The sequence below is a fragment of the Limulus polyphemus genome, unplaced genomic scaffold (assembly GCF_000517525.1).
Source record: "Limulus polyphemus unplaced genomic scaffold, Limulus_polyphemus-2.1.2 Scaffold4129, whole genome shotgun sequence".
Taxonomy (NCBI): Eukaryota; Metazoa; Arthropoda; class Merostomata; order Xiphosura; family Limulidae; genus Limulus; species Limulus polyphemus.
Window position 1 is genome coordinate 2,232 of NW_013669739.1, and position 13,483 is coordinate 15,714.

The 13,483-nt window shown below is 34.0% G+C and overlaps 1 protein-coding gene across 1 annotated transcript; it reads left to right on the top strand.

Moving 5' to 3' along the window:
- The first annotated feature begins 5,003 nt into the window (after window positions 1–5,003).
- On the top strand, window positions 5,004–9,837 carry LOC106470634 (low density lipoprotein receptor adapter protein 1-like). Its single transcript, XM_022399262.1, has one exon. It carries the CDS (start codon window positions 5,065–5,067, stop codon window positions 5,794–5,796), a length of 732 nt encoding a protein of 243 aa, XP_022254970.1. The 5' UTR covers window positions 5,004–5,064; the 3' UTR covers window positions 5,797–9,837.
- The last annotated feature ends 3,646 nt before the right edge of the window (window positions 9,838–13,483 follow it).

A 13,483-nucleotide genomic window follows, 5' to 3' on the forward strand; every position in this document is an offset into this window, starting at 1 on the left:
TTTTCAAAACAGTGTTTATTATCTCTATGTTGGAGCTCTATGCTGGAACGAAAACAACTCCTGCGAAAATTTGTTGCGTAACTCCAGCTGTCTGTGCTTTATTTTGTTGTTGTTTTATCATTATTTATTGCTTTTAAGGTTAGATTTCTTTTGATTTTAAGGTTATATTTCTTTAAAAGAAGTATTTCTTTGCTAAGGGTCGCTCGCCCGTCGACTCGGCATTGCTCTTTTGCGCTTGACTCGCGAACTGCGTTCTTTCTTATATTTTTTTCTTTTTTATGAACACTATCCTTGGAGTTTAAAAACTATATGTAGCCTGCTCAAGAGTCATATCTTCTCGCAACCTATTTATCCATGCCCCAGGTGGATTTTTATTTACCGAAGAGCCTCTTGATAGACGACATTGGAAGTACCTAATTTTTTCACAGATGTGTGATACACTACAAACACACAAGTTCAACTCGTCACAATTTGACATTTTCCGTTTTATCTAAGTGACGCAGTTAACACGTGGTCCACAGTATCTTTTGTTAACTTATATTTAATTGTTATAATAATGTAAAATAAAAAATGTAAAATGTAATGTAAATAATGTACAAGTAATTTGTTTGTTAATTGTTAAATTAGTGTATTATTTATACACACAACCCGTACGAAGGACGGGAACACAGCTAGTATAATATAACCATGCAGGTCGTACCATTTTGTCTTGTGATACATGTGTATATATATTTATTGCGTATAATACAGCCGTGTTAGTAAAAGGTAATATATGCAGTCATGTGAAAGCAACATTTGAGTTTGATTGTTAGATTTTCAGTGACAGTTTTAGTAATACGTCACTAGAGGGCCCCTGGAAATACTGGTTTTGTTTGTTGTTCAGCGCTAAGCTGTACGAGGAAATATGTGCGATACGCCCACCGAGAGAACATAATCCCGAATTTTAGCGTTCTGATCCATCCAACAGATCACTGAGCCAGCCCCCCAGTGGCACAGCGGTATGTCTGCGGACTTTCAACGCTAGAATCTGGGTTTCGATACCCGTGGTGGGCAGAGCACAGCTAGCCCATTGTGTAGCTTTGTGCTTAATTGCAAACAAACACTGAGCCAACGGATAATGGGGGCTGGGAGGGTAGAAATACAAAGGAAAAAAGGATTTGTTTGAAATTAAACACAAAGCTACACGATGGGCTATCTGTGCTCTGCCCACCACGGGTATCGAAACCCGGTTTCTAGCGTTGTAAGTCCGCAGACATCCCGCTGTGCCACAAGCACAAGGGAAGATTTACTAATAAATAAAACTTGTTTGATAGGTTGCTAGATATGTATGTGTTTTAATTTAAGAAATAAAACTAAATTTGTTTTAAACACCCGTCAACTACCAGTGTAGGTAGCGCTTATCAGTTAGCAAAATACAAATAAAAAAAACCAACTAAATATTATAATTTGGAACTAATTCCAAACACGTTTAGGAAAGTTTCTGAAGGCTGCATTCTAATTTTATATTGAAAAAAAAATTTTGGTAAAAAGTTCCTTGTGCGTGTAATGACGACGTAGCGTGGAAGGTTATTTAAAATCCTCTGTTTATTTTAATAAGTTGTTTGTTTCTTTATTTGTTGAATTTCGCGCAAGTCTACTCGAATGCAACCTGCGCTATCCTTCCCTAATTTTGAAGTAATATACTAGAGGGAAGGCATCTCGTCAACGCCACCCACCGCCAACTCTTGAGTTACTCTTTATCAACAAATAGTAGTGGTATGGACTATCACTTTATAACGCCCCCAGGGCTGGAAGGACGAGCGTGTTCAATGACGGGATTCGAGCTTGCGACCCACAGATTGCGAATTGAGATTCTCTAGTGTCGTTACTTAGAGCATGACCGGACGTAGATTTTAACGACGTGGTTAGGCTCGAAAATTGATTTGTTATAACGCACTCAACCTCTGTACTACTACTTTTTTTCTTTGGCGTGATTAATTTCTATTGACATTTTGATTAAAGTTTTCGTCAATAGATGGCAGAAGTTACAAGAATATTCAAAAATACAATAGTAGCAATTTTTACAGGAAAGAAATTCATATTTTAATCATTACAACGTCTCGACCTGTAGTATCGGGTCATTATTAGATTATCGCTGAGGGGAAGGAGGTGTGGGAAAGTATTTATTATGAAATTACGTAAGTAAGCAAGAAAAAAAAACTATCTTTGTATGTACTGTATTCCCAGCTGAACTTCAGAAACATAGCATTTACTGAACGTAATGACGACTAGTATGATCACGTTGTTGTAAGCTATTTGTATCTACTTAATATTATAGCTAGGTGATCTGCAGGTCGCGGATTCGAATCCCCATCCTCCACACATGATCTCCCTTTCAATCGTTATAATGTGACGGCCAATCCCACTATTCGTTGGTAAAAGAGTAGCCCAGGAGTTGACAGTGGTTGGTGATTGATGACTAGCTGCCTTCCCTCTAGACTTTCACGGTTAATTCAAATAGTCCTCGTGTAGCTTTGCGCGAAATTCCAAACAAGCCAAACCTACTTAATATTTTACAGTACTTTAATAATAGCAAGTAGTTACCCCAACACATACTCAAGAACATTATATAGTTACCCAACACATACTCAAGAACATTATATAGTTACCCAACACATACTCAAGAACATTATATAGTTACCCAACACATACTCAAGAACATTATATAGTTTGACAATAAAATAAAGAACATTATATAGTTTGACAATAAAATTAAGAACATTATATAGTTTACAATAAAATTAAGAACATTATATAGTTTGACAATAAAATAAAGAACATTATATAGTTTGACAATAAAATTAAGAACATTATATAGTTTACAATAAAATCAAGAACATTATATAGTTTACAATAAAATTAAGAACATTATATAGTTTGACAATAAAATCAAGAACATTATATAGTTTGATGATAAAATTAAGAACATTATATAGTTGGATGATAAAATTAAGAACATTATATAGTTTGATGATAAAATCAAGACCATTATATAGTTTGACAATAAAATTAAGAACATTATATAGTTTACAATAAAATTAAGAACATTATATAGTTTGACAATAAAATGAAGAACATTATATAGTTTACAATAAAATTAAGAACATTATATAGTTTGATGATAAAATTAAGAACATGATATAGTTTGATGATAAAATCAAGACCATTATATAGTTTGACAATAAAATTAAGAACATTATATAGTTTACAATAAAATTAAGACCATTATATAGTTTGACAATAAAATTAAGAACATTATATAGTTTACAATAAAATTAAGAACATTATATAGTTTGATGATAAAATCAAGAACATTATATAGTTGGATGATAAAATTAAGAACATTATATAGTTTGACAATAAAATTAAGAACATTATATAGTTTACAATAAAATTAAAACATGATATAGTTTGATGATAAAATCAAGAACATTATATAGTTTACAATAAAATCAAGAACATTATGTAGTTTGACAATAAAATCAAGAACATTATATAGTTTGACAATAAAATCAAGAACATTATATAGTTTGACAATAAAATTAAGAACATTATATAGATTGATGATAAAATTAAGAACATTATAGGTTAAAACACTTAGAGCAGATACAACTTACATTTTGTTACAATTTAATTTTTGTTTTAATGTTCGTACTTCTAGTATTGAAATGTGTCTAGTTTAGCACTGGGAATTCACGAAAGACTGAATAAAAGTTTTTAGCACGAATCAGTATTTATTATACAGTAGATATAAATAGCAGAACTTAACATGCGAATTTGATTTACCGCTTCGAAATAGCTAATCATTTTTATTTACATTTGCTGTTAGTTAATGAAGCGTGGTTTTTACGTCACTTCCGCTTGGAACAACAATTCTTATTGTGAAATTAAATTTGTTTTTCGTTTTCATTTTGAAATGTTAAATCACTTCTTGATCTTCTCTCTCTAAACCAAAATCAAAATTTAATATCGGGTGAATATGAATGTAGCTTTTAACAAAGAGCTGAGGTTGTCATTATTATATCTGGTGAGCTTGTATGCGAGACTTCGGTTAAAGCTTTTTTTTTCTTTATATCTGAACTCAATCCATATAACCACATATAATAAACACCTCAGAATTACCCAGAGTATATAGCTTGTTCTTCCACTTTCTTGTAACTATCTTTGGGAAAAAGATCAGATTTAAGTATTGTAAGATATTGTTAGAATTATGGCCGAAAACACCGCTAACATTAAGATCATAAACTGGTGAATCAGCACATATTCTAATCATTATCACTTTCTTGTAACTATCGTGGGGAAATAGAATGGAAGTAGGTATTGTAAGATGTTGTTGGAATTATGGCCGAAAACACCGCTAACTGGTGAATCATCATATCTTAGTCATTATAGATGATAACAAAGAACTACTGAATCAGCTAAATTTATCACTGGGTTAGTTTAGTTCTAACCTAACTAGGTAGCTTATTCTGAGTAGAAGTTAATGGTAGTAAGGTATTAATCATTAGTTATAATGTTATAACCACTGGCGCACCTCATGTAAACCAGGTGTGGCAAATAGAAACTCTAAACTGAAGAGTGAAAAAAAAGAAAAAAGCTGAGTGTGAACATGAATTCTAAATCTAAGGATTGTTTGCCTAATCAATTAGAAACGAGAGAAACGGAGTTGAGATACGTTACATCACGCTTAATACTTAGTTCTTGCAATCGTTGTTGCCATGGAAATTATCATTTTTAAATATTAACATTATATTTATCTCTAGAGCGAGAAGAAATGCAGATACTCCTAAAAAGTAAAAAAAAAAAAGTTTCGCGTAACAAGACTAAAGTGTTAAAGTTCGTCACGAACACGCAAACCTCGGTGATAATTAAATTACCGTTCGTTGTGTGTATATTGAAGGGTGTGAATTTAATAACATCATTCAGGCTAGGTGGGCTGGGTGAGCTGACGTTTCTCGTAAACAGTACTATAGTCTTGAACTGTAAAGCTCTTTATGAAGGCTAGTTTGATAAACGTATATATAAATGGAGCCCAGCGAGTGCGAAACTCATCGCTTTGATTTTAACTTCACCCATCATTCAAGAAAAGAAAATGCAAGCGACGGAACCATACATCGATTATCCCGATCTAAAAGCGACCAGAATCATCCCAGATCCCACAAACATTCTGCTGGGAAGAAAAGCAAGTCTAAGCCTATTGACAACGTTGTAATGAACTCAAAGGGTTCTCCATCAGAAAGCAACAACTTACAAGAATCTGTAACTGGCAGTAAAAATATCTTTGACCCTCAAACTCCAAAACTTCCACGCGCATTTTCCGTCCAGTATCTGGGAAAGCGTTTCGCCCGTGGATTTTTGGGAATTAAAAACATCAGGCAACCAGTAGATGAGCTTGTTGCCGACTATCGAACAAAACTGCCCCAAAAGTCTCGGGTTATCCTTAGGATCGAAGTATCCTTGGAGGGTATTAAGGTCAGTGCGATGTCCCAAAGCAGTAATTCCAACTTTGAAACGAAGAGATACCCCATTAATCTAATATCGTACTGTGCTCAGGATACCGTGTACGATCGAATATTTGCCATGATAGTTGTCCAGGACAGTAAAAACTCCTTAAAACAACGTTCCTCCGAGTGTCACGCTTTCCTCTGTGAAAAACACCACAACGCTCGTGAACTTTCTCTGTCCCTGACTACAGCTTTCCATGCTAACCGTAGGAAGAAGGAATTCCAGCAACAGGAGAACGATTCAGACGCATGAATTCGTTTCTTTTCTCTTTTCTTTCAATTCCTTGTTGTTTCGTGTGGACTTGTAAACTCTCCGTTTATCAAGAGGACAGGTCTGTTGGTGCTTTAGGGAAATTCTTGCTGTAATAATCTTTGCTGTAATAACATATTTACATAACAGGTTTGTGCACTAGATTTTGTACACATGCTGTTACTCAATCTGTAATATGTCCTGTTATATCGGTGTAATAAGCAACTTTCAGGGACAATCTAAAGAACAAAAATAAGGTAAACGATTTAAGCTAGTTGGTTTGTTTATCTCTAATTCCGATATCAAATATGGCATTACTTTTCAAAATAACTACCACAAGGTTTAGCGTTTCCAATGTTTGAGTTTTAATTATCTGTACCAGCAACCTTCTAAACGTATCATTCTAAATTCTTTTATTCGACGACATTTTTATGGTTTCGTTTGTTTACTTGCCTGTTGTTAAGCACAAAGCTACACAATGGGCTATTTGTGTTAACAGCAAGGGTATTGACACCTGACATTTAGCGTTAAAAGCCTTCAAACTTACCGCTAAGCTTTCAGTTTTATAAACGCTTTGCTCCTCCGGCAACATTTCCAAAGTGGCACTTAACATGCTGTGGGAAGATCTGAATGTCAATAAAAATTTAGGGCTGACTTAGGAAACTTGGATATTGATTCTGAGACAAGTGTCTGAGACAAATGAAAGAAGAAAAATTCATTTCCATTCTTCAAACTTAAACCTAAATAAAACGTCAGTATAAGAAGATGTAACAGTCAACCTCTCTATGTGGTCAAGAGCAGAGGGCACTGCTAACTCGCTGAATGACCTCATTTCTGGTCAATCTCGCTGTTGTAAACACTACAAATTAATTAAACGTATTTCTGTTTCGTGCGTAAAACATTATTGGGACTAAAACGTTGTAGAAGAGCCAAACAACCACGATTTACAAACTTAGTACACATTACGTCACGACTATGACAGGATGAATAGGTGATAGGACAGTTCCCTATGTTTAAGATCGATCGCTTTAATTCGGCCATTCAAGTTTAGGCATTTGTGACTTCGCTATCATATTTCTTATGTCCACAATAATATTGACCTCTGATCAAGCATAAACTACAACTAAAAGTGAATCCGTAATGAATACAGCTACTTAAATATACTGTTCTAACGTTTATATAATATAATTATTAGAGCCCATTGTTTCGTCAGTTGGGTCACATTTTCGGCCGTAAACCCAATAATACTTTATCGAGGTTCGACCAGCTTCGGAGATTCGGGTTACTTCTACATCCATATACTATACCAAAAATGCAAAGAAATCTCTCTAATAAAGATACATTTTAAACGTTCTAATCAATACTGATTATGAAAGTAACATTAAATAAATAATACAGTATGCTTTACTTAATTTATCTGTACCTGTTTGCAAAATTGGAATGTTTTTTACATTGAACCAACCAAAGTATTGTAGAGATTTGCATATTTACAAACTTAGTGTCGCATGTGGAATTTCAACAAGTAACTAAAACCATAATTATCAATCTCTTACTTCCTACCCCCAGTGGCTCAACATGAATTCTGCAGGCTAAAAACCGAGGTTCGATACCCGCGGTGGACAGAGCGAGAAATGTGTCATAGTGTAGCTTCGTGCTTAACAACACAACCAACCAGTCTTTTACTGTGATCGCTCCTAGCGACTGATTAATTAACCATAACACATTGCAATCAAGATGACACAATTTAGATAATGTTAACGAACTTTACCGGAGAGACACAGGGGTTCAATAATCTAGGTTATTTTTGATTAGTTATTAAACCTCAATAGCTTTTGGGTATTGTTTAATGGGGGTGTTATCTTTATCAGGACTTCAGAAAGTATTTAGGATTCAGTTACTTTACGTTAGAATCTGCCTCAGGTTGTAGATGTGTAAACAAAGTTAAACTCAGTAAATAGTCTTGATTGGATGTGTAAACAAAGTTAAACTCAGTAAATAGTTTTGATTGGATGTGTAAACAAAGTTAAACTCGGTAAATAGTCTTGATTGGATGTGTAAACAAAGTTAAACTCAGTAAATAGTCTTGATTGGATGTGTAAACAAAGTTAAACTCAGTAAATAGTTTTGATTGGATGTGTAAACAGAGTTAAACTCGGTAAATAGTCTTGATTGGATGTGTAAACAAAGTTAAACTCAGTAAATAGTCTTGATTGGATGTGTAAACAAAGTTAAACTAAGTGACTGGTGTTAATTGGATGTATAAACAAAGTTAAACTCGGTAAATAGTCTTGATTGGATGTGTAAACAAAGTTAAACTCGGTAAATAGTCTTGATTGGATGTGTAAACAAAGTTAAACTCGGTAAATAGTCTTGATTGGATGTGTAAGCAACAAACAGACATTGGAAGTACATACAAAAGCTAAATTAAATATTCCCATCAAAAAATACCTGAAACTTTAAATATATTTCATACAATAGACCATGCGTTATGAAAGCAGCGTCCTTATGTCATAACAAACGCATGCGCAAAAGGCTTAATGAACAGCGTCTAAATCTTCCCAAGCTCTTGAAAACGTTATCATCCACACTTAACGATTATTATCGTACAGTTTACCACACCTTACATGGTTATCTCAACAATAATTACAATACTAGCATCATATAAAGACTGCTCTGTGTCAAAAAATGAGTATACGTACATACTTTTTTTTTTACATCTGTGTAACTTTGCTGACTCGAATAAATATATCAACCACTCGTAATTATTGTTATCTTTCACATTTTAGGTTTGTCGTGTCACAAATCTATCTCCTCGTTTATTTTATAGTCACTAGTGGTATTTTATGTATTTTACTTTAGTGGCTTATTGTGTTTTGTGAAATCAGTTTAAAATGTTTTGTTTGATGTTCTGAATTTGTTCTGAGATGTTTCCAGCCTTCTTGTTTTTTGTTTTTTTTACGCACCAAGTAATCAAACGCTAAGTCCGCTTCTAAAGTAGTAAAAAAAACTGTAATTTAGGTTTAGCAATTAAATCGCGCGCGCATTTTCAACGTTACTGTTCGATCCAACGTTTATTAAAAGTTTTCACGTGTTTCGTTTTCCTTCGGATTCGTTTTCATTGTTGTAGTTGCTTTGTTATAACCGATATATAAATGTTTAATGCTATAAAACTGTGGTTTATGCTGTGACGAACTTAATTTAAGGACAGGATTCCATCAACGTTTATCAAATAATCTTGAAATATTAATTTGCTATTTTATTAAAATAATTTCCAGAGACACCATATAACTTGTTGCGTAGGTGAAAAGTTCGTAGCTATTGCAATGGCAGCACGAACGATGGAGTCTTTAACCCCAATGAATACTTTTTTTTGAAATTTATGGCTTCATAAAGAATCCATATTATTGTTTTCTTTTTAGACTATTTACTATGCTGTTGTTGATCAGTTGCAATAGATGACTGTTTTGATCCTTGTTCTAAAAAAAATAGTCAGATGTTTTGATCCTTGTTCTACAAATAAAAATAATATAGTGAGATGTTTGATCCTTGTTCTACAAATACAAAATATAGTGAGATGTTTTGATCCTTGTTCTAAAAATATAGTGAGATGTTTTGATCCTTGTTCTAAAAAATAGTGAGATGTTTTGATCCTTGTTCTACAAATAAAAATAATATAGTGAGATGTTTGATCCTTGTTCGACAAATACAAAATATATTGAGATGTTTGGATCCTTGTTCTACAAATAAAAAATATATTGAGATGTTTTGATCCTTGTTCTACAAAAAGAATATAGTGTGATGTTTGATCCTTGTTCTATAAATCAAAAATATAGTGAGATGTTTTGATCTTTGTCAACAAATCAAAGATGTAGTGAGATGTTTTAATCCTTGTTCTACAAATACAAAATATAGTGAGTTGTTTTGATCCTTGTTCTACAAATACAAAATGTAGTGAGATGTTTTGATCCTTGTCCTACAAATACAAAATGTAGTGAGTTGTTTTGATCCTTGTCAACAAATAAAAATATAGTGAGATGTTTTGATCCTTGTCAACAAATAAGAATATAGTGAGATGTTTTGATCCTTGTCAACAAATAAGAATATAGTGAGATGTTTTGATCCTTGTCAACAAATAAGAATATAGTGAGATGTTTGATCCTTGTCACAAATAAGAATATAGTGAGATGTTTTGATCCTTGTCAACAAATAAGAATATAGTGAGATGTTTGATCCTTGTCAACAAATAAGAATATAGTGAGATGTTTTGATCCTTGTCAACAAATAAGAATATAGTGAGATGTTTTGATCCTTGTCAACAAATAAGAATATAGTGAGATGTTTTGATCTTTTCCCTACAATAATAAATCCTCTCCCTGTCTGAATAACTAAAACATCTAACAGATCTGAAACGATATAAAATTTTCTCGTTCTATATTTTAACAACCTCAAATATTAGGACAACAAACAACAGCAGGCAACAATGGCATAAGTTTAAATCGCTTAACTACAACTCACTATAGATTCAACATTAATCTGAGCTGGGCTGTGCTTAACGTGCCTTGACTTGAATCCGAAGGTAAAAACGCGCTCCGCAGTTGGGGCCGTAGGTATGCTGAAAGAATGACGATCCAATCACAATCGTCAGTCAGACCAGAGTAGCCAATGAATTTGCGGGGAGTGCTGTTGCCTAGCTGCCTTTCTTCTATTCTATCAAAACGACTACACGTGTAACTTTTCGCGAAAATTCTAAAGTAAACAATCAAATACATCTAGAAACTTGTCGTAACTAATCATGCACCATTTAAACTGATCCCCATATTTATTCATCCAATTTTCGTTTTTTGAACGTTAGGCAACTTTTGAGGTACCTTATATCAGTTTCAAAATAAACGGTATACAGAACTATATTTTTAAGAGGAACGATACATCTTTCAGGTTTCAGTTTGTAAAATTAAAGCTTCGGAGGAATACTTGAGCACTGCTTAGGCTCAACAAGTATATCAATGGATGTGAGAAATTTTATGTAGCCACCTATCGTTCATGGTTTTAAACAACGTTATTATCACATAAAAACCATACATTCAGGGTAAAACATAGAGACGCTGGCCCTCTAAACTCCTGAAGGTATTTCCGGCAATTTGCCGACAATTGTTCTACATTAAAGACTTCACTTAAATCCGAATTGAGACGGATTTCGTTCAAATTTTTTATAGTATTCAGCTATACTTTCTTTTTCTTTGAGATCTGATAACTTTTGTAATTTATTCAACTTTTATCCTTGTTTCTATGCATCAGATTTCGAACGTTCATGGATATCGGTTCGAAGCTGCTGACCTTGATTCAAGATCGCGGTGTTCTGCTGAACACACTCTGCACGTTCAGTTGCATCAAGTTGTAACTAAGCAGCTATAATTCTGCTGTTTCAAACTGACCTCCCAGCGCAAAAGATCGCTGGTCACTTTCATATAGTATGTTCGATTTTACTGAAATATTTCCCACGAAAAGGTACACCCTTGTTGAATGATCCAGTTCAATAGCTAACTAGGGTGAAAGGAAATTAGCCATTTCCTTAACCAATGTTCTGTGTTAACACTGCATACACTGTCTGTTCGAAAAGTTTGAGAAAATTTATATTAAATAACGGCGAAGAAAATTCATAGTATGCCAGTACTACATAACAAGACTTTCTTAGCTTAACTTTAAGCATGTTAGGCTGGAATTGTTTAACTGGCTGCTCTGCCTTGGTTCCTAAGGTGGACATTATTTCGGACTCTATGAACTCTTCAAATTTCCAAAAAATAAGGTTTAAAACATCATTGACCATAAATTTCAAAGCAAGAGTACATGAGTCCATAACGATCTTTATTCCTGTAAACTAAAAACGACGAAGGACAAGTTTGAACTAAATAATCACAGACTATAAATTCCGTTTACCTCACAAGATTTAATTTCACATGCTCTAATATTGGCAAGAAGGTAAAAAAATCCCACACTTTCCGACACAAATTATCATCATCATAGTTTACAGCTTGCTCTAGGTCCATTACGAAATACATCATATGTTTACCCATGTTTCTATTTACTTTCCAGTTCAAACGAACACACGGCTGTAGCTGGATCTTATTGATTGCAATAGTTCTTTTCAATTCGGATCCGGTTTTTATCTCGTAATACTACGCTAACATTCTGGGTCCGATACCTTTGAGGGGAGAGGCTTTGAACTTAAAAAAAAACATATAATAAAACAACTACACCACACCTGCTTAGAGTGATTCTTTAAAAGCAGTTTCGAACTTTACAGAACATATATATCTTAATAGTTGTTGGTATCATCCCAAACTCTGATTGTGGCGCCATCTATTATTTACATTGATTACTGATACTTAGCACACATTTTACTAAAAAATGTCCCTTGTCACTTTACAATAAAAAATGCTGATTATTAATTAGGAACTCGAATATTATTAAATGGGTATCTTCTAAGTTTACTAGAACTATTTGTACTGTAAATTATTTTGAAGTGTGGCTTCAAACTAAAACACACACGAATTATCATCTTAGATTTTATAATTATCATCCATCAGTATTTGTACTTGGTTACAAGTACGAAAAGAGACAAAAGGTTTTGTATGGACTTGAATTACCCAAGACACCACCTGATCTCAAAGATCACATGCACGTATTTATTTAAAAACTGGAGAAAAACTGAACCTCTCCCTTCTTAGAAAAAACATATCGACAACCATTTTATACTGAGAGTGGAAACTACCCAGTTGTATGGGGTTATGTGGAAATTTCATACATTTTTCTTCAAACAGTAATTAAATTTCTCATATGTGAAGGTTATTGTTACGAGTCCAGCTCGAAAAATGGACTGACGTTTGATCATTTTCACGGCGAAGCAGCTGTGGGTTGTAAATCTCTCTAGAAAACATTGGTATCCAGAGTAAGAAAAGATTGGGTTGTAAACCTCTTCTACAAAACATTGGTACCAAGAGTAAGAAAATATTGGGTTGTAAATTTCTCTCTCTAGAAAACTTTGGCGCCCAGAGTAAGAAAAGATTGGGTTGTAAGTCTTTCTAGAAAACTTTGGCGCCCAGAGTAAGAAAAGATTGGGTTGTAAGTCTTTCTAGCAAACTTTGGCACCCAGAGTAAGGAAAGATTGGGTTGTAAGTCTTTCTAGCAAACTTTGGCACCCAGAGTAAGGAAAGATTGGGTTGTAAGTCTTTCTCTAGGAAACATTGGTACCCAGAGTAAGAAAAGATGGGTTGTAAATCTCTCTGTAGCAAACTTTGGCACCCAGAGTAAGAAAACCAAGTGATTGTGAACTTGTCTAATAAACATTGGTACCCAGAGTAAGGAAAGATTGGGTTGTAAGTCTTTCTAGCAAACTTTGGCACCCAGAGTAAGAAAATATTGGGTTGTAAGTCTTTCTAGCAAACTTTGGCACCCAGAGTAAGGAAAGATTGGGTTGTAAGTCTTTCTAGCAAACTTTGGTACTCAGAGTAAGAAAATATTGGGTTGTAAGTCTTTCTAGCAAACTTTGGCACCCAGAGTAAGGAAAGATTGGGTTGTAAGTCTTTCTAGCAAACTTTGGCACCCAGAGTAAGGAAAGATTGGGTTGTAAGTCTTTCTAGCTAACTTTGGTACCCAGAGTAAGAAAAGATTGGGTTGTAAGTCTTTCTAGCTA